The sequence below is a fragment of the Lolium rigidum genome, chromosome 1, assembly GCF_022539505.1.
Source record: "Lolium rigidum isolate FL_2022 chromosome 1, APGP_CSIRO_Lrig_0.1, whole genome shotgun sequence".
NCBI classification, from domain to species: Eukaryota; Viridiplantae; Streptophyta; class Magnoliopsida; order Poales; family Poaceae; genus Lolium; species Lolium rigidum.
Window position 1 is genome coordinate 323,173,863 of NC_061508.1, and position 21,772 is coordinate 323,195,634.

The following is a 21,772-nucleotide window of genomic DNA, read 5'->3' on the forward strand; positions in this document are numbered from 1 at the left end:
ACCGAACTTAGCATTCGAGTGCCTCCCGAGCTCTTTACCATCCGTTATGTGCATGTACACATCACACGGACGATCGACAAGAATGCTCGGAACGCATCCGACAAAGAGAGTATTGTTTTCCTTGAACTTGTTCTGATCTTGATCGAGATATAGTTCCTTCGAGTAAACCATCGGTAACATCGAACACTTTCGGATGAGTAAGCCGGAGCATGGCCTTATACTGCCATCTCTTAAAGTGCACACCGGTAAACTTATCCGGCCTCGGTGCATCGGAAAAACCAGCCATTGTTAACTCGTGAAATTGCCTACAATTAGGTTTTTGGATTGTTGGATAATTAGGCACAATTTCCATGATTAATTCCAGAATATAAAACATGATGGCAGCAACTACTAACATGTGAAACTCAAACATACTAGATGCATTAATCAACATGAGTAGCAGACAGCGCAAACGGTAAAGCATCCATCGCTAAACGGATCGAGATATGTCGCACGTACCGATCCGGTGGTGGTGGCGGTGGAGATGTAGCAGACGCTGTCGCAGCTAATAACGTTGTTGATGACAACGTTGTTGACGACGGGGACGACGGGTCGAAGTAGACGGCGTTGAAGACGACGGTAGGCGGCACCGCCCCGACTTGGACGGAAGGCGACCCGTGATGAAGAGCTTGAGCGGTCGCGCGAGCGCTTCCCAAAAACCTAATTCGCCCTCTCCCGTACAGGATCGCAAGGACGAGCGGTTCCGGAGACCTGCTCTCTCGTTCGCCGATGCACGTCGGCGCGCGAGATGGAGTAGGCTATGATGGCGGCGCAAGCAGAGAGAGGTGGAAACCCTAACTCGTGTATTTGATGATATTCTGCGGTGGGCCACGTCCACGTCGCACGAACGTTTCGAGTCGGTTACAGAAAGTAAGGAAAGTCTCGGCTCGAGGCTCAATCCACTCACCACGAGCGCGGCGCGCGCACGCGACGTGTCGTGTCGTGTCGAGACGAGCGAGCGAGGAGGAGGAGCGCGCGCGTGTAGCACTCCTTTTCTCACTCACTTACTAGTGGTGGAACAACCCACCTTATAAGGTGGTCTAACTTCCTCCCAACTTTCCATGTGAGACTAAACTTCCCACCTCTTGCCACTCCCTAGTGAGCTGCCACCAACTTGGGCTCAAACTCACAAGGCTGCCACTATGTGGGCTTTGAGATTTATAGGAAAAACTGAAATCTAATTTGGGCCACTAAAAGTGGGCCCAATATTTCAACAGGATGTCTTATCAGAAGATGGCTAGCTCCTTGGTGTATGACCGCGCGGCGCCTTAACCTTGCGGGGTGGAGCCTATCACTATCAGAGAAGGCGCGCGTACAAGGGCGGCGAAGGAGGCAGGTGCCTGTGATCAGGTAGCAGCCTCGTTGATGCATGTGAAAGTGATGAAGGACACGACGTGATGCAAAACATAAGTTTCAACGTAAAACTATAGCAGTTCCAGTAATCCATCCACAGCTGGAAACGATAGAGAAGCTGGACGGTGTTGGAAGTGGAGGAGGTGATATGAGGTGGGCCGGATAGATATATATACGACCAGAGAAGCTACGTGCGGTGCGGCTGCCCACGGAGGTACTACTTGAAAGATTCAGTTCTACGTACATAGTACGTACCAGATGAAATAATAGTACCACATCGCTAGTTCAAGGCCACGAAGACCAGGATATATTGGTAGCACCCGGCAGGTTACAACAGCCGGGCTTGGTGGTGCGAGCCTGTAACTCCAGCTTGGGAGGGCTAAAGGGTTGGCATGGAAGGTGGGCTCGAGCCCATGGGCTCCGGTCCGGTCCGAGATGCGCTTCAGCGCTCTGCGAGACGTGGCGGGTGGGCTTGGCTGAGATAACCTCAGTCGGAACTTGATAACCTCCGTGTACACGTGCCTTGGACGTACGGGTTCGCTCATCTCTCAGGCCAACTCTTTCTTTTTCTTTTTTTGAACAGGAGAAGGGTCCAGAGGACCCCCGAAGTTTCATTCATAGCGGTGGGATACAATTACACATAGGACCTTGGAAAAGATTGAGAAATACAACCTATTCCTATGTTTTACAAAGAGGACCTCGCCGAAAATCTTGAAACGCGATCCAGTCCTCCTCCACCGTCGCCATCGCCAAGCTTCGCTGCTTCGGCCGCCAATCCTACCGCCGGGGACAAACCACTTGGGGTAGGGCTGACGCAGGTTGCCGAGCTAAAGCAGTAGATCCTCCCGCATGGAGGATGAAGAACCATCGGGGCCAAAGCCTCCGAGGCGCGGAGTGACCCTTTCGTTCAAGGGTAGCGGCGGCGCACCTCGCCGTCGCTTGAGAATCTCCGTCGGCGAAACTTCGAACATTTCTCCGATATCGCCAGATCTCATCATCTTCCTCACCTGCTCGCCACCGAGGCGACCAGATCTGAGGGAGATGACCAGCCACATCCCGGGCTTATTTAGCAGGGGAACGGAAGGAGCTCCACCCGCCATCCTCGGCTCCGACCTCCAGAGCATGATGGCCAGCAGCGCCCACCTCACCCACCAGCGATGGCTGCCCAAGCACCACCACGGTGAACTTTCCCTCGGCATGACGCCATACGGCACAGAGGCACCATACTTACCTAAACTAAGCCTACTAGAAGTACTACTATGTACAGGGGGCCGGCCTCTCCCCTCCCATCGTCTCCGGGCGGCAGAGCCGCCGGCGGCGAGAGAGGGGAGAGCCGGAGGAGAAGAGGAAGCTCTCAAAATACTGTTCGGAGGGGAGAGGTGAGGAGGGGGGGAAGTGATTGTAGGACAACTCTTTTCTGTTTTGCACTACCTCTTAGCAAAAAGATTAGAAATCTAGAATTATCAACTTAGCTAGTTGGCTCAATTTTGGTTTTCTTGCACTACCTTTTCCTTCTTAGCAAGCCCCTAGATAGATTAGATGTACTCCCTCCGTGGCTTTAATTGTGTTGGAGCCTAGGAGCTCGACGTGCTGGTTGAAGTTCGACATTAATTTGGGCAAACATGTCATCAAGTGTCCACCCCTCTATGCGAGCATCTAGTGCCACCACGAGGGATTGTACTTCTCGTCCAATCCTGCCAACATATAGGATACAAGCTCATTTTCTATGAGTGGCTTACCTGACGCGGTGAGTTCTTCAGTGTAGGACTTTATCTCGACGAAGTAGTTTTTGGCAGTGTATTGCTCCGCTTTGTCAGCGTTCACAAGGGAGATCCGCAGGTTGGTTGATGCGGGAGAGCGAGGTTGAAGAAAACATGCCGTTGAGCGCCTCCCACATTTCATGCATGGTGGGGAGCGCGGCGACTTGGATTCAAGATCTCCTTCCTCAGCTGGTTGAGGAGGCTTCCACGAAGTTGTTGGTCTTTCTCTTCCATGCAACATAGGCAGGGTTTGGCACTACCTTGTCCCCGCCTTCTGCATCCTTTGAGGCAAGGGTCTTGGCTGGTGCGACGATCGTGCCATCTTGGTACCGGAACAGGAGGGCACTTTTGGTCTGTGGTAGAACCTGGGCGTGACACGTACACTAGTAGAAAACCTCTCATCCATCTAAGCCATTGGTACCGGTTCCCTTACGAACCGGTACCAATGGGGTTATCTATACCGGTTGAATGGCTCTGGCGGGCGAGGAGATTTGGTACCGGTTCGTTAGGAGCTTTCGTACCGGTTCGTGTTAGGAACCGGTACGAAAGGTCTTCGGCCAAAATTCAGACGCGTGGTGGGGCCCGGGCTGGACCTTTGGTACCGGTTCGTAACACGAACCGGTACGAAAGGGTACCCAACCATATCAAAATCGCCCGGATCGTCCCGAGCCCCTGCCGGCTCTCATTTTTCTCTTCTTCCTCACAATCTAAATTTTTCTCCACCTCTCACACTCCAATAATCTTTATTTTTCTCCACCATTTTAACAAGATTAACGGCATGCATCTATCCAAGGGTTAGCAATATCATCCTTTCTTCCGGCGTTCCTAATTTAGCTCATTTCTTTGGTAGTTTAACTCGTACTATTTTTCTAGTGCTAGCAAGGTGTTTGATGAAATGCCTAAGTTAGGGATTTTACTTTTTTATAATCAATTTGAGCTGAAATTATGGTATATTTTGTAGGTTTTAATTAGTATCATCCCCGTCCTCACCGCCGTCGATCGCTAGCGTCGTCCCCTAGCCGGCACCGTACAACCTCGGTGAGCCTCTTCTTTTTATAAAAAAAACTTAGTTTTATGTGATGAACTTGAATATTAATTAAGTTGGTCACTCATATATCCATGATGTTGTGTACTTAATGATTTTTGATATACATATAAAATGCGAGATGAGTCGACAATGGATGTACGGTGACCGGGTCCATCCCGAGTTCATTACTGGCATGCATTATTTTCTCAACGTGGCTGAGGCAAACGAGGCGGTCGAATGGTTTCATGTATTGTCCATGTAGTTCCTGTAAGAATATGAAGGATTACTCTACCTCGAAGACCCTTCACGTCCACTCGCTGGAGAATGGTTTCATGCCCAGCTATAATTGTTGGACCAAGCACGGAGAAAGAGGGGTTATATAGGAAGACAACGAAGAAGAAGAGGATAGTGACAACTATCCCTTATTCACCGAAGACGGTGGTAGTAGAATGGGGGAAGACGAAGGCGAAGAAGAGCTCATTTTCGATGAGCCGATTTTTGATGACCCGGATGACGATTTGGGTCGGGCCATTCTTGATGCGAAGATGAACTGCGGAAATGAAAAGGAGAGGTTGAAGTTGGAGAAAATGTTAGAGGATCACAACAAACTGTTGTACCCAAATTGCGAAAATGGTCGAGAAAAGCTGGGTACCACGCTGGAATTGCTGCGATGGAAGGCGAGAGAATGGTACTTCGACAAGGGATTTGAAAAGTTGCTGAAAATAATAAAGAAGATGCTTCCGGGGGAGAACGTGTTGCCCTCTAGCACGTACGAAGCAAAGAAGGTTGTCTGCCCTCTAGGATTAGAGGTGCAGAAGATACATGCATGCATCAATGATCGCATCCTCTACCGCGGGAGTACGAGAATTTGAATGCATGCCCGGTATGTAGTGCATTGAGGTATAAGATCGAGGCGAGATGACCACGGCGATGTTGAGGGTGAGTCCACCCCCGGGAAGAGGGTTCCTGCGAAGGTGATGTGGTATGCTCCTATAATACCACGGTTGAAACGTTTGTTCCAGAACAAAGAGCATGCCAAGTTGTTGCGATGGCACAAAGAGGACCGTAAGAAAGATGTGATGCTTGAGACACCCCGCCGACGGGTCGCGGTGGAGAAAAATCGACAGAGAGTTCAAGTCATTTTCGAGATGACGCAAGGAACTTAAGATTTGGTCTAAGTACGGATGGCTTTAATCCTTTCGGGAGCAGAGCTCGAGTCATAGCACTCGGCCGGTGACTCTATGTATCTATAACCTTCCTCCTTGGTTGTGCATGAAGCGGAAGTTCATTATGATGCCGGTGCTCATCCAGGGCCCGAAGCAACCCGGCAACGACATTGATGTGTACCCGAGGCCATTGGTTGAAGAACTTTTAGAGTTGTGGCGTGACGAAGGTGTACCTGTGTGGGATGAGCACGAACAAAAGGAATTTAACCTACGAGCGTTGTTATTTGTAACCATCAATGATTGGCCTGCTCTTGGTAACATTTCGGGGCGGTCAAACAAGGGATACAATGCATGCACACACTGTTTAGGTGAGGCTGATAGTATTTATTTGGGAAACAAGAATGTGTACACGGGCATCGTCGATTTCTTCCAAAACAACATCACGTAAGAAAGAGAGGAAAGCATTTCGGAGGTGAGGCGGATAACCGAACCAAGCCTACCCGCCCTAATGGGGAAGTTATATATGATATGGTCAAGGATTTAGAAGTGATCTTTGGAAAGGGTCCCGGCGGACAATCTGTTCCGCATGATGTTGACGGACACGTACCCATGTGGAAGAAGAAGTCGATATTTTGGGAGCTACCCTACTTGGAAATTCTTAGAGGTTCACTCTGCAATCGACGTGATGCACGTGACGAAAAATCTTTGCGTGAACCTGCTAAACTTCTTGGGCGTGTATGGGAAGACAAAAGATACACCGGATGCACGGCGGGACCAGCAAAGTATCCACGAAGGAAACAACTCTGAATCCGAGAGAAGTATCAAGGTCCCGCCGGCTATGCTCTTACCAAAGAGGAGAAGGAGATCTTTTTGAAGTCCTGAGTAGCATCAAGGTCCCGTCTGGCTTCTCGTCGAATATAAAGGGAATAATAAACATGTCAGAGAAAAAGTTTCAAAACCTAAAGTCTCATGACCGCCACGTGATTATGACACAATTACTTCCGGTTGCATTGAGGGGGCTTCGCCGGAAAATGTTCGAGTACCCATTGTGAAGCTATGTGCGTTCCTCAATGCAATTTCTCGGAAGGTGATCAATCCACTTACTCTACAAAATTTACGGAAGGATGTGGTCCAATGTCTAGTCGGCTTCGAGTTGGTGTTCCCACCATCCTTCTTCAATATTATGACACATCTCCTAGTTCACCCGGTCGAAGAGATTGGCGTTCTCGGTCCTGTATTTCTACACAACATGTTCCCCTTTGAGAGATTCATGGGAGTCTTAAAGAAGTACGTTCATAACCGTGCTAGGCCGGAAGGAAGCATCTCCAAGGGCTATGGAACGAGAGGAGGTCATTGAGTTTTGTGTTGACTTTATTCACGACCTTAAGCCGATCGGTGTTCCTGAATCGCGCTATGAGGGGAGACTGCGTGGAAAAGGCACGCTAGGAAAGAAATCAGCAACGTGTATGGACGGACATTCTTTCACTCAAGCACACTACACAGTTCTACTTAATTCCATCTTGGTGGCTCCGTACAAAGAGGAACACAAGGAGATCTTACGCTCTAAATACCGGAGCAACGTGAAGATTGGATTGATGGAGAACACATGAAGACTTTCGGCGGTTGGTTGCAAACACGTCTCATGAATGTCACCGATGACGAGCAGTCTGTACTTGTTGGCCAAGCAACCATCTTCTACTATATCGACTTTTCAAGGGTACGAGATTAATGGGAACACATTTTACACTTTCGCCCAAGACAAAAAGAGCACCAACCAAAACGGTGGTGTCCGCTTTGATGCGAGAAGATGGCAATGGGAACAAGGTCACATATTATGGGTACATAGAGGAGATATGGGAACTTGACTATGGACCTAATTTCAAGGTCCCTTTGTTCCGGTGTAAATGGTTCAACTTTGAAAGACGGGGTACGGGTAGACCCGCGATGCGGAATGACTACGGTGGATTTCAAGAATCTTGGGTACGACACCGAACCATTCGTCCTAGCCAGTGAAGTGGCTCAGGTTTTTTATGTGAAGGATATGTCTAGCAAACCGAAAAAAAGAAAAGAAAGGCAAGAGGACACATCATACGATGAGCCAAAGCGGCACATAGTTCTTTCGGGAAAAAGAAACATCGTGGGAGTAGAGGACAAGACGGACATGTCGAGAAGATTATAATAAGTTTGACGATATTCCACCCTTCAAGGTAAAAATTGACCCAAGCATCATCTTAAACAATGAAGATTGTCCATGGTTGCGTCGCGATAAGAAGAAAGGGAAACGAGCGAAGAAAACTCAGAAGACTAGCTAGCTACATATAGGGATCATAACTTGTGTATCTCAATATGGAAATCACTTTTGTGTAATGATGTTACTGTATGTAAGATATTAACAATGGAGATGGTTGGCTTGTTCCTTATCCTGCCGACAGCTTTAGTACCGGTTGCACCCACCAACCGGTACTAAAGGTTACCCATGCGTCCTTATCCCACCGACAGGGCGTCGTGCGCTACATACTTTATCTCATCGAGCAGGGCGTCCTTATCCTGCTGAGCGAGCTTTAGTACCGGTTGCACCCACCAACCGGTACTAAAGGTTACCCACGCGTCCTTATCCCACCGATAGGGCGTCGTGCGCTACATACTTTATCTCATCGAGCGGGGCGTCCTTATCTGCTGGCATGACTTTAGTACCGGTTGCACCCACCAGCCGGTACTAAAGGTTACCACGCGTCCTTATCCCACCGACGGGCGTCGTGCGCTACATACTTTATCTCATCGAGCAGGGCGTCCTTATCTGCTGACGGCTTTAGTACCGGTTGCACCCACCAGCGGTACTAAGGGTTTGCCTACGTCTTCCCGCCTATTTTCTTCCCACGCTTTTCACCGGTTCCCGCCTTTGTCTTCCCGCCATTTTTTCGCATATATATGTAGGCTTGGCCACCATTTACATATCACATCTAGACTCATATCCGCAAACCTCTTCATTCTCTCCCATGGCTTCCATCGCATCTCTAACCCCGGGAGGCGGAGCGCTTTGCGCCTCGAACTACCCCTGCCCGCCGGGCTACCGCGTCCCGACCGAGCTGGTTGCTAAGCGTCGGAGGCGTACCGGTCCCTCCGGTCCCTCTAGGTGTGGCGCGCGAGATGGCCATCACGAACCACTACTACTTCGAGCTCACGCCGGAGCGGCGGAGGAATCCCCGGTGGCATCCCGACTACAGCCCAACTTGGGAAAGCTTCTTCATCAATCGGCGTGAGAGGGCGCTTTCCGAGCATGAGGAGGGCGGTCCGCCTCCTTCGAACTTCAACGAGGCCGGCCGTCGGCTGTGGTGGCGCGGCCGGACTCTCCGGGCGTCATGGCCTACCGTGGCCCCCGCTGCGCTACCCTCGGTCCCGGCCCACGCGTGCTCACCCGCCGACCGGAGAGTACCGCGACCCCGATGCCAGCGACGATGATGACGGCGACTACGACGACTACAGTGGCGACTACTACAGGGCTAGGCACGAGTATGACTGAATGACGACTACAGTGGCGACTACTACAGGGCTAGGCACGGGTTATGTCAACGACGCGATGAAAAAATTTCTTTGGGACACGCTCATGACAAAGTTCAGCCTACCGGAAGACATGACGGAAGGCCAGAAGAATAAAGTCAAGGAATGGACATGGAAGAAGATGGCCATACAATTCCGGACCTACAAGAAAAATTTATGGGACAAATATAAGAATGAAGATCCGAGTATTCGATGATAATCTAGTGAAGATAAAAGATCACCGGGCCGCATTTAAGGAGTATAAGCAATCGTCTACTTTTGTGTCCCGATCGAAGAAAAATACCGAAAATGCTGCAAAGAAGAAACTTCCGCATCATTTGGGGTCAGGTGGCTACAAGAGTGCCATTCCGAAGTGCACGGCGTTTGAGAATAAACTGATGGATCATGGAATCACTCCACAGACATGGGACTGGCCCGAACGGTCCAAGTTATGGCTGTTCGCTCATGGGGCAGGGTTGGACCCAAAGACAGGGTTGATCATTGCGAAGGGAAAATGGAAGGAAAAAATTGAGGCAATTGTACCGAAGCTTGTAGATGCAATTGACAAGGTCGAAAGGGAGAGTACATTCCCGATCGAGAGAATGACGAGCTGACACTCGCTCCGGGGAACCACCGAACATGTTGGACGGGTACGAGCTCGCCCAGGTCTCACCATGAAGGAAGCGTGGCCGGACAGCGCGACACTTATAGAAGCCGTTCGCGAAAGAAGAAGAAGGACGCCGACATTGTAACGGAGTTGTTATCTAGGGTGGAGGCTCTTGAGAGAAATCGAGAGGGCACACGATCAGCCGCTGTTTCTACGGGATCCACAAGCCGATGCTGCCCCATCTCGGCGAAGAAGCGGTGTCGGTTCCTCGCATCTTGACGGATGTGGAGGAAGCTACCCCGTGGATTATGTCACGGAGAAGACAGATTGCGAGCTACATATGTTAATCAGGACCGCGTACGTTAAGGTGGCGGTCGGCTATGTGTACCCAAGTGAAGATGGAGCAATGCACCATCATATGCCCATTCCACCTGGTTGTGTTCGTGTCGGGGTGGATGAAGTTGTTTCGGGTTTTGAAAAAGTGGAGCTTGATATTCCTAGAGGTGAAGATGAGAGGACACCGGCCGATGTCAAGCACGGTTTCGCCCTATGGCCGAAGAAGTACGTCGTCCTTTTGCAAAGGCCACCGACTCCTACACATGAGCAGCAAATGCCATCGACTCCTCCTGGTGGCGGTCCTGGTGAGCAGCCAAGTCCACACCTACCCGAGAGGGACCCCGGCGTGAGTCCACCATCTCGAGATCCTCCGCGTAAGACAGGCGTCCGTTAAGCGGAACGGTACGCCGCCTAGGAAGAAAGCTAGAAAGGAGAAAAAACTGCCGCCTACCGAGAAGTTACCTTGGGAAAAAACTCCGGAGGAAAACGCGGAGGCCGTTCGGGCCGAGGTGAAGAAATTTTTTGCACCGAAAGTGCCGGAGATACCTTTCGAGAAGACACTAGATCGGGAGAAAGTTGTGCGTACCGTTGAGAATCTATATGACCCTGTACCATCGCCGCCATCCGACTATAGGCGTTCTATTGAAAGGTCGTATGACAAGATGATCGAGGCGACAAAACCCGTTAAATCGGGTATCGGGGAGATAAAAGGGATACACCAAGTCTACCAGCTCGGACAACAACCCGTTCAATCGGTCGAGCCTCTCAAGGTGTTTGACGGGAAGGCCGTTCAAAGTTCTCGACAAGACACAACCGATTACGCCTTGGCTGAACAAGCATATCAATTTGTTCAAGGGAAAGATTTGGTCGAGAATCTCGGGAAGCTACCAACACGTATGCGTAGCTTGCATTCGTGGTACCTTAATGCCTCAAAGGAAGGGATCGAGACTATCATGGTGCGAGTTAGGGAAGAGCACTACTTCCGGGAATACTGTGTGAACGTTGACTTCAACGAGCTTTTCCGAGTTATACAATCTCCGGGCCCTCGACAAATCTATCATCGGTTCCTATTGTCTGTAAGTGATTTATTTAATTTGAGAAGTCTTTAGCTCAGCTCGTTCATTGTCTGCAGATTATAATCCTTTGTGCGCTATATTATGCAGATCGAAGATACTCGAATGCAAAAGGGATGAAATCACGAACATTGGGTTCATTGATCCGCACACAATGCATGTTAAAACCATAGAAGATCCCGTCTATAACAAGGATACACCGGAGACTTTGCTAAGGTTTTTGAAGCGACAACGTGACAAAAACCTAATAATTTGGCCTTACAACTTCCGAGTGAGTCTTACTTGTCTTATAACACATTATATTTTGCTCACCGTATGTCAAAATTTTAACTAATGCCTTATATATATGACACTACATATTTAAATGTGCGTAGGTTTCACTTTATTCTTCTCGTCATCAATATGCAAACTGGAGAAGTTGAAGTCTTTGACTCACTAAGCAAAGAACCGGAACTATACTTGTCTTGTTATTTAATGCTCAAAAGGTAATTTTAATTGTTATCGGTTTGTTTCGTTAATTTCCTGCTATGAACTAATTGATAACTCTTTTATGCATTTTCTTTTGTCGGGCAGCGTATGGGCAACTTTCATCAAGGAAGATACGTCCCATGAATGGCCACAGAGGCTGCGATGGAAGGCGAAAGTAAGTAGTACTACCTAGGTCCACACAACTTTAATTATCATACTTGACTATTGTTTGATTGACTTATATTCTTGTAAAGAAATGCCCGCAACAACCACAAGGGACTGATCTCTGTGGATTCTACGTTTGCGAGTACATCCACAGAATTGTCAGCGAGAGAATTAATAATGCAAGAAATAAAGAGGTACGAAAACAATATTCACAAATTTGTTTTCTTATCATAAGTTGTGCTGAGTTTCAGTAATAGTTGTTTCATTGTGGTTTCAATATATATATACACACACACATATCTCATGTACTCATTTGTATCTTATTCTTTTATAGTTGGCAACAAAGCGGAACAAGCTCTCAATCGATGACCGCTTCATAGCAATAGCCGAGGAATTGGCGGGATTCTTCCTTCGGGACGTCATACCACCATTCGCGAGTTCCACTATGAATGAAGATGTACATGTTACATATATAGTTGACTCGAAGAGTACCACTATGCTACATGTAATATATAGAGTACGGCTCGGAGAGTACCACTACTATGCATGAAGATCGATCTTCATGCATAGTGCTTCTTAATTTGCGATCTTATGCAATTACATGTGTGTTATATTATATGCACCAACTTGCTATGCATCATATTGATCTTCATGTACTTCAATAAACCCAAACGCGTTTCTGGTGCATCGACGCGATATGAAACAAACCGATATCCCTAAACCCCTCCAAAAACCCTAAAACTTCAATTCTCGCGCGGCGAGAGATTCGGGCAAATTCCCTGCCGCGGGGGAACCTTTGGTACCGGTTCGTATTACCAACCGGTACCAAAGATCCTTAGCCCTGAGCTCTCCTGGTGGCCCACGTGGAGGCCCCTTTTATACCGGTTCGTAAGCAACCGGTACGAAAGGGGGGGGGGGCTTTAGTGCCGAATAATTTGTACCGGTTGCAAAACCGGTACGAATGCCCCTCTGGAACCGGTACGCATGAGAGATTTTCTACTAGTGGTAAGAAAATTCTCACAAGTAAGTTTCTCATAGACTTGGGGATGGTTAGTTTGTGGACTGTGGTTCGATGAGGACGCCATGGTACAACACTTTGTAGATCCGTTTGGGCTATATGTAGGTCGAAGAAGAAGGCTCTGATACTATACCACTTTTTAAAGTGAGGCGTTTGACCCCATATATATTCATAGAACCATAGCCGGGGGCATATGCTGGGTGATATATATATTGATAGGCTGGGCCTTACCCCAGATACTCCTACATGATTTTGGTTAACAACACATGAGGATCAAGTTTACAAGGATAAGACGAAACTGCCTAATTGATCCTAACTGATCGTGACATATTCTAACACCACTCTGCATGCCACATGGCCGAAAAGCCCGCAACGGAGCCTGTTTGTGGCCAAACCGCTCATAACCATGAGTTCTGTGTCGGGTTTCACATTTTGAGAGATGAGTGATCGATGTGCTCATCTCTGAATAGTTCATTCACCATTGGAGTGTTTCCCTCAAATGCTCGAACCAAAATATGCAAAATTGTGATTTCAGTGGACCTCACAAATCTAATAAAGGAAATCATAAAAACTTGACACAATCTCCATACTAACATTTCCATTACAATAATGTTAGTAGCTTGACACAATCTCCATACTTGCTACAAGAACTGCTAGAGAATATATACAATAACGGATAAGATGTTGGTCACCTGATAACCATTGTCCGGATGATTCACTATGTCAAAAGAATATATACAAGTGCTAAATACTGATAAGGACACTCAGGAGTAACATATCCACATCCTAACTTAGCAGACACGCTTTTTCCAAATCTGAATTCCTTATGTCCAGCTCTAACAACTCTTGACAAAATAGCTTGACACAACCTCCATCCCTGCTACACTAATGACCAATGGCACCCTCACCGATCATCATTCATATGCTCCATATCGTCCTCATCATCTTTCTGATCTTCGTCTACACCCACCTCTTCTTCCTTGTCCTCTTCATCATCGTCAACGTCGTCATCACCCGAGGAATGCATGTCAACGTCATCTATGTAAGAAGAGCCATCGAAATCGCTGCCCGTGCCCCGGATGATGAAAGGATTTGTATCAGGCTTCATAAAGTAAAATTCATATGTCAAAACTGTATCATCAAACACATATTCGTCTCTGCATAAAGAAGCAAAAGTACAAACAAATACGGAATACTGAAGTTCCCAACCCTGTTCCAACATCGTTATTTGCAAGTAGGACAGCTATAACTGATATCTTGAGTACACGACACAGTGGACAAAAAGAAGCAATAACTACACCAAATATTGATTTCTCATGTGTAAAATTGCCCCTTCATATTTAGCATTTTGTGATGAAAATGACCGACTATTTTCTAGTATATCTCATAGTCATACTGCAAACAAAGCACCTTTATGATTTCTTGACAAATTTAAATTGAAGATATGAAGCAAGGAATCACACTTGACTTCAATGCAAAATCATAAAGCGCAAACATATCTGGAGCAAAATAAAAAAATATTCAAGTGTTATGTATTAGTTTAGAAGTCCGGAAAAATCCTACCTAACATGTTACATCAAATTTGACAATCTGTGTAACCAAAGTATGAAAATAATCATCATAGCAAAAATAATAATAAAAAATAAACATAACAATCCATGTGTAATACGTAATATTTGAGTAAAAGAAAGGATGTACGTCATAATTGTAAGTGGAGGGATTCTCACTATCACCAGGTGCCCAAATCTTGACGTCTGTTTCAATGCCGCTGCTTGCAATAACAATCTCAGTGGGATGTTGCTCAACACAGTCCACACTCCTTATATCAGCTTGCATCGCACGCAGAAGCTGTCCATCCTTGTTTCTCCAAATAAACACATGGCCGCAGTCTGATCCAGAGATAACATAGTCACAATTGGGACCAAAGAAGCTAACACCTTTAATGGGCTGCATGTTCTCATGACCCCTGAAGGTCTGAGGTACAGGCAACTTCTCACTGTAATTCTCCTCAAAATCGTTGAAGTATAACCCATGCTCTCTTGAGAAAAGGTAGATGTTTTCATAACTGTAGGATGCTAAAATTTCGCCAGTGTGTGAGAAAGCCAAACCACTGATTCCATCTCTCTTGCTGTCGCTGGATACCAAATGTTGAGGGCAGAATTGCTCTACTGGGACACCAAATTTAGACATTTCCATAGAAATCTTACGGGCATCATATAGCCGTACATACTCATCACATCCACAAACTGCAAAACAAGAGGGGTTTCTTGGGTCTACGGCAATAGCACGGAGTATCACAGTGCGACCAGATAAGAAACCAAATCTTCTAAGCGCACCACATTTAAAGAGCTTCCTGGGATATTTCCTCCTCAGGTCAAACTAGAGGAAAAACATAGTCAGAAACAAAGGAATTCAACATCGATAACAACAAGTAGGAGCCTGGTTAACAACTTACGAGCAAAACAGAGCCATCCTCCACGCAGCTAAAGAATGTGTGAGGACTTCCCGGCTCAACAGCCAACTTGTTCACCGCGTACCTCAGGTCAACAAGCTCATCCGTAAACACGCAACCACCTTCTCGTATACGCGAATGCCTCACCTGTTCCGCGACTACAACGAATAGCCAAACCATGACCATTACACACAACATAAAAAAGCTCAAGACAGAGACATCTGCCATGGAAGCACTCAGGCGTGCAGCATGAAAACATCTGTATACCTCCCCATCAGCGCCGCATGTGACGATGCTCCGATCATCCGATAAGGGCATGAACTGCGCGTTGGACACATCACCGCCAGCCTGGAACATCAGTCTCGGCACCGCCTCTTCCAAGTTCCACAGTGCGATAGTCTGGTCGTGTGAAGAGGACATGAGCAAGCTCCCACTACTGTTGAAGCATAAGGTGTCCACGCATCTCTTGTGCTTCTGCAGCCTTTTCTGGAGGCCCAGCACAAACTCCTGCACGGAGAGCAAAAGAGCAGCTCAATGAGTAAAAAGCCGACACCTCGGTATTTGATTTCAGTACGAGAGCTTGCCCGCATTGTTACATGTGGGTGTGAACTTAAAATGCCATTGCATCGAATATTTCTGGGTGAACCAACGGCCCAAGCGTAGCTGCGTGTCGGTGCTACATAAAACCATTTACCCCACTTTTATTTTCTTGCTTACACAACATATTTCGCTAGTGCGACAGTAAAAATATGAGAAGATGCACCTGAAAATTTAAACCAACCCGTTGTTCTCTTCATAATTTATATTACTCCCCCCGTCTAAAAATAAGTGTCTCAACTTTTTCGACATGCAGATGTATCTACAATTAAGATGTGTCTAGATACATCCATATATCTAGATAAAACTAAGACACTTATTTTTAGACGGAGGTAGTATGCAACATTATTTGCATGCAAATTTTGAAACAATTATGATCGCAATTTTTTATAATGCAAATGCATGCAAATTTCCGTAATGTTGGATGAGGAAGCGAGCAATCGGCGGGGATCATTTCCCAAATCCCAAAGAACAAACAGCTTAACAGTTACAGCATTATTTGGGGGAATCCGAGAACCCCCAATAATCCAAGATGAACCACAGTAACCTCGGTAGCAGAGACCGATCTTCCGCACGGTAAACCTAGTTCATGCTCGATTTGAAGGTCGAATGGCTGGCTCAAGCAGAGTTGAGCAGAGTTAAGCAGAAGACAGATAGAGACGGAGCTGGACCTCGGAGGCCCTGACGGCGCCGGCGAAGCGCCTGGGCGGGAGGCGGCCGACCTCGCGCTCCCACAGCCGCGCCATCCGCGTCCCCTCCGCCGGCATCGCCTCCTCCGCCGCCCGCGACGCCACGGTTTCTTCTCCTCCCACTCACTCTCCGCTGCTGCAACTGCTCTGCCTCCCTGCGCGCATGGCGGTGTCGGGAAGCCAAGTACTGGGCCCAAAGAAGCCCGCGATCCCTCTCTAACTCCAATGGGCCTATTGGGCCTGATCCGTGCCTGTCGTGGCCCAGCACGGCCCAGACCACCTCCCTCCACCGCTGCACAAAATCGAAACCCATTTGAGCTCCAGCGCAATCAGATCGACCGGGAGAAGGAGGCTGGAAAGGGACCGAAGCGCAGCCAAACCCTAGCCGCGACCCGCCGGAACCAGCCGGGAGCTCCGCCGCCGCCGTCGCCGCTCCCGCATCGCGCCATGGTAACCACCTCTCCTGTTCCCGCTCCCCCCGCTCGCTGTTGTCGCTCCCGAACCCGTCGCCGCGTTGATCTCCGTACTGACGTCTGCTCCTCTTTTCGCAGGCCGACTCCCCGCGCCGGAGGTAATGGCGAGCCCGGCTTCCCCGTGCGCGATCCTCCCCCTCCTCCTCTCGCTTTCCCCGATTCCGTGCCTGGTTCGAGTTCTTCTCGCTGCGTTGGTCGCCGGCTCTGATCTGGGTCCAGTGACGCCGCCTAGAACGTAGGTTCAGTTCAGGTGATGGAGCGCTGGCGGTAGATCCAGGGAAATACGGGGCATGCGGCGATTTGTGTTGTGTGCGGCCTAGCTGTGGATCTTGTTGACTTGCGTGTTAGATGTTACACTTTGCCCCTGGTACGGGAGCTCCGTGGTGGTGGCTCCCCACAGTTGTGCAGCCCTTGTAATTCCGCCGTTTCTTAGGATTCGTGTCGCCTGATAGGTAGTCTAGTGTAGCCCGCTATTTCACCTGGAGAAGATTTTCACCGCTGGTTTGCCAGTAACCTTCGGAGTTAAGTGTTCACTAGTAACAAACTTTAATAAAACGGTGTAACACATATTTGATTGAAGTTCTAGCTGAGATAGCACAGCTGGTGAGGGGGCGTGGGCGTGCGCTCCCACAGCCCTGTGCTACTTCTGTGTGAAATTTAGATGATTGACTAGATTTGTCTATTTGAGGTTACAAAGAGTTTTTATGCGATGCTGATGGATGCTCATTTCATGAGTCAACGTAGAGAGCTAATCCTGGCGTTATTTTTCGTACTGTTCGTATTCCCTATTTCCATCTTGCATTATTCATGTCATGATATTTCTACACTTGAAATTTCATAGGTTATTAATATTAAGCAATTGGCTATGGCCACTGAACACAAAATAAGTTATGTTGACTCCTGAGAACTATTCTATCAGCACTTCATATTGTTTTCTTTAAACTTGTAATGTTTCATCAAATTTATGGTTGTGCTCTGTTATCCAATGTGCTATGCTCTCTTCACTGTGGGATAAAGTCAAAGACACGAGAAAACCTTTGTCAGAGTTATTAGGTCCATAGTTAGCACTTTATGGATAATTTCTTGCTGTCAGGTACACAAGGTCCTCGAGGTCCCCTTCTCCTTACAAGGGACGCCAGAAGGCAATGTCAAGGTCAAGATCACCTGTAGCTCGATCCCAATCTAGATCTCCGTCGCCTGATCCTAGATCTCAGGCCAGGTCAAGATCGAGAAGCCCTGGGAGGTGTGAATTCTTGCTACATCTTATTTGCTAATACTGCTTGTACTCCATTTATTCTGCATGTTGTGTTTCTCACAACAAAAACTAAATAAAAGATTACCATGCACTCTTGCAATGTCGTAGACAACATGTTCTTGCCGTTGAGAGTTATGTTCACAATAGTAAGTTTATCTGGTAATACTAACTGTACAGTCGTGGTGTAAAACTTCATGTGATCTTTTGTAGGATAGAAGCATTTATTATAAATTTTGGAATAGTTGGTTATCTGGTTGTAGTGGCTGATAGTGTTGGGGTAGTTAAATTACTTGCTAGTCATACACACTAGTTCTAACAGCTGTGACATTCAAAATCACTTTATGGTACTATGTTACTCCCTCCTTGCCATAATACAGTGCGCATTGGTTCTGCGAAAGTCAAACTTCACTAACTTTGACTAGTTTATTGAGGAAAATCTATATCTAAAATGCCTAATATATACCATATTAAAATATACTTTACGATGAATATAATGGTATTGATTTGAGATTCTAAATGTTGGTATTTTTTGGTATAAACTTGGTCAAAGTTTACATGGTTTAACTTAAAAAAAACCTGTAAGCACTATATTTTGGCATAGAGGGAGTAGTAAGTAGCTGATGGCGTAATGGCTAATGATCACTAAACTTGTGGTGTGAAGCTATGAGATATTGCTATGTTAAAAATGCATTCTAAATTCTAATATCCCTTGCAATAGGAAAATGGATTTCCATCCATGGAACTAAAGTAGTGTATATAGTGTATATGGAAAATTGGCAATATATCAGCATTTTGAAATGCAGGAGACAAGGAACATGAAGTAGACACTTTCTTTTTTCTGAATGTGGCATATGCTTAAAAAACGGTTAACCTCTTAGAAAAGTCACAAGTAACAGTTTGTTCACATGTAATTTGTACATTCTTAATATGTTCCTTGTAGCAGGGAGCCTGAAGCTGTGAATCATGGAAATACTCTGTACATAACTGGACTTTCGTCTAGAGTGACGGATAAAGAACTTAGAGAGTACTTCAATAAGGAAGGAAAGGTTAGTTTACTTGGGTGACATCACACAGATTTCCTGGTTGTCTGAAGTGCAAAGTTAACATCTGCTGTTTGTAGGTGGTTTCTTGCCATGTTGTTCTTGAACCCCATACCCGTGTTTCTCGTGGGTTTGCCTTCATCACCATGGACACTGTTGAGGATGCTGAACGCTGCATCAAATATCTTAACCAGTCTGAAATGCAAGGCCGAAACATCACTGTTGAAAAGGTAATTGTTTATGCATCCACATGGGCTGTCGTCTTGTTTTTTTTTCAGATGCAGCGTAATATTTCATGTGTGTTGACCTGGAGGTTTTTTGGTTATTATTCAGAAGAGATTGTGCAAGCTTTGTGCCAGCAATCAAGATGCTGAGTTCATCAATTTCAACTTTAGCTCATACAGCTTGATCAATGGGCAGCCCAAAGGGTTACTATGCAACACCAGATTCACAACAACTAAACGTAGCAAACTTTCAACTAAATCTCAGCACCAAATCATTAGTCAAGATGTGTGGTGACATATGCATAGCAATGTTGGATGCCTAGCAATGTTGGATGCCTTCAACTCCAATTCAACTAATCAACGGGCATTTCCAAATCATTAGTCAAGATGTGTGGTGACTTATGCATAGCAATGTCGGATGCCTGCTAGTTGGAGTTTGTGCTCTTCATTACCTATTTGCTCCTTGGTCCATTAATGCAGGGTGTGTATCCACTGATCGTAAGGGAACCTCATAATTACCTACACAATCCAGCATGATACTTTATTTTCTACCTTGTATAAATTGGAACTTGATATCGTACTGATTGTTGGTCTGATGATTATTTCAGTCACGCCGAGGTCGCCCAAGGACGCCAACTCCTGGAAGTTATCTAGGTATGAGAAGTAGCCAAGCTTGTGGTATACAATGTCGGATAATAGTTACCCTTTAGTTTACGTCATACTGTCAAAATCTTACCTCAGTACTCTCTTCTTTTCTTTGCATTTTCTTATATTGTACTTATATGCGATGTAAAGATATGCCTTGTTATTTACAGCTTGCAGTTTACTTTCCTTGGATAGGGCACGATTCCTTATTTTTAATTCTATTGTGCTTATATGAGATCTCTACATATGCTTTGATGTTTACAACAACTTTAAGCTTACTTCCAATTTTCCTTTGACAGGCCATCGCTACGAGCGTAGAGAGATGCAGCGCGGTGGTGGCAGATTCCGCAGAGGCGGCTATGGTGGCCGTGATGACTACTATGGCGGCAACAGCTACCGCAGGTCTCCACCTCCCATGTACTCGTCCTACAGGGACACCCGAGACTACCCTCCCTACAGGGATGCCCGGGACTACTCGCCACCCCCTAGGGACGGCCGAGACTACTATGACAGCCGGGGTGGCGGTCGGGGATACTCGCCTCAACGTTCCCCCCCTCCTTACGGTGGCAGGGCAAGAAGGGAGCGGTCTAGGTCGCTTCCTTACTCCCCATACCGGATGCCTGAGAGAGGCTATGGTAGCCGCCGTGCTGGGGGCGGTGGCTATGACAGGTGAGTTCTGTGCCGCTGGGTGTTGGTAGAGGCCTGATGTTGATCAAGTTGGATGGATGACATTCTGTTGGTGATGGCCTTCCTGGTGATGATGGGTGTAGTTGTACTATCTTGGAACGATATATTCAGGATTTTCCCGAATGGTGTACTGCACCAAGTTTGTAACTTATGAAATGGTCCTACCAAGGACCTGAGACGTTATATTCAGCATCTTTGAACTGTTTGGAACCATTGTATCCGGCATTTCCCATAATTTTCCCTAGAATGTGTGAAGCCAAGGGGTGTGGAATATTCTTGAAATAAACCATAGACCACATGGCAGCACATGTACGGTTTTGAACTAAAGTTACACAATCTTAGTACATGACCATTCTGAATGCTTGTGAATACATCTACTACTTTGTCTCGACTGAATATCTTCTTGTTGTGCAATTACCTGCCAAACTGAACCATTCATCTATAACACATTAGCAAAGGAGGCACTCTATCATTGAGGTCTTAACACTATGCCAAGAATGTAGCCAGGTACTCATTCAAGAGAAAAACGAGTGAATATGCTAGTTATGCAAGGACCTTAGAAAAGCATATACATACACCATTTGTGTATGTTCCTAGTTTTACTTCTAATATATAATAAGAATAAAAAAATGCGACCGTTTAAATATGCGTTGTGTAGCCTTGAGCTAAAAATCAAACCGGCCTGTAATTCAGGACCTACATTGTTTAGTACTCCCTTCGTCTCAAAATATAAGCCGTCTAAGATTAGTTAAAAATTATCATTTTTAAGTTTAACTAAATTATACAAAAAGGAACATTTAAAATACTATATCAATACCAATAGATTCAGCATAAGATAAACTTTCTCAGTGTATACATTGAATATTATACATATGATTTTTTTTTTTAAAATTTGGTCCAACTGAGTAAGATTTAACTTTTAACGAATCTTACACGTCTTACATTTTGAGACAGAGTGAGTATTAAAATGAATCGGAAGAGTTTTGGTATTGCAAGTCAATCTCGAAATCAGGACCAACAGTTTGACTCAAAGAAATACCCAATAGATCCTAAGAATTTAATGGTTTTGGTCGACATGTGATGCTGGGTGCGGTACGGCGAATTGTTTCTTTTTTCCTCTACCTGCCTCGGTTGCTGCTTCTGAATTTTGGTCGATGCGTG

At 46.4% G+C, this 21,772-nt stretch overlaps 2 protein-coding genes across 3 annotated transcripts; one reads left to right on the forward strand and one right to left on the reverse strand.

The window, feature by feature from the left end:
* Positions 1-13,453: 13,453 nt before the first annotated feature.
* LOC124662439 (DDB1- and CUL4-associated factor 8-like) lies at positions 13,454-16,365 on the reverse strand. Its single transcript, XM_047200280.1, has 6 exons — positions 16,270-16,365; positions 15,269-15,508; positions 15,005-15,148; positions 14,248-14,928; positions 13,746-13,805; positions 13,454-13,651 (listed from the first exon to the last, which is right to left on the reverse strand). The coding sequence occupies exons 1-6, from the start codon at positions 16,363-16,365 to the stop codon at positions 13,454-13,456; spliced, it is 1,419 nt and encodes a 472-aa protein (XP_047056236.1).
* Positions 16,366-16,713: 348 nt separating this feature from the next.
* LOC124698721 (serine/arginine-rich splicing factor SR45a-like) lies at positions 16,714-20,821 on the forward strand. 2 transcript variants are annotated; one of them, XM_047231173.1, is made up of 7 exons: positions 16,714-16,737; positions 16,839-16,858; positions 17,854-18,003; positions 18,956-19,061; positions 19,136-19,285; positions 19,888-19,933; positions 20,224-20,821. In XM_047231173.1, the coding sequence occupies exons 1-7, from the start codon at positions 16,735-16,737 to the stop codon at positions 20,595-20,597; spliced, it is 849 nt and encodes a 282-aa protein (XP_047087129.1). In that variant the 5' UTR covers positions 16,714-16,734; the 3' UTR covers positions 20,598-20,821. The 2 variants fall into 2 exon arrangements, with proteins under 2 accessions (XP_047087129.1, XP_047087136.1); XM_047231180.1 differs by having other exon boundaries at positions 18,959-19,061.
* The last annotated feature ends 951 nt before the right edge of the window (positions 20,822-21,772 follow it).

What these genes read in the sequence shown, in the direction of transcription:
- LOC124662439 (XM_047200280.1), bottom strand. Translation starts at nt 16,365, where the DNA reads ATGCCGGCGGAGGGGACGCGGATGGCGCGGCTGTGGGAGCGCGAGGTC. An exon ending in GCGCCGTCAGGGCCTCCGAG is followed by an intron (nt 15,509 to 16,269) that starts GTCCAGCTCCGT and finishes CTCTCCGTGCAG; the next exon opens with GAGTTTGTGCTGGGCCTCCA. An exon ending in GAACAGGGTTGGGAACTTCA is followed by an intron (nt 13,652 to 13,745) that starts GTATTCCGTATT and finishes TACTTTATGAAG; the next exon opens with CCTGATACAAATCCTTTCAT.
- LOC124698721 (XM_047231173.1), top strand. An exon ending in GCCGACTCCCCGCGCCGGAG is followed by an intron (nt 16,859 to 17,853) that starts GTAATGGCGAGC and finishes TCTTGCTGTCAG; the next exon opens with GTACACAAGGTCCTCGAGGT. An exon ending in ACTTCAATAAGGAAGGAAAG is followed by an intron (nt 19,062 to 19,135) that starts GTTAGTTTACTT and finishes TGCTGTTTGTAG; the next exon opens with GTGGTTTCTTGCCATGTTGT.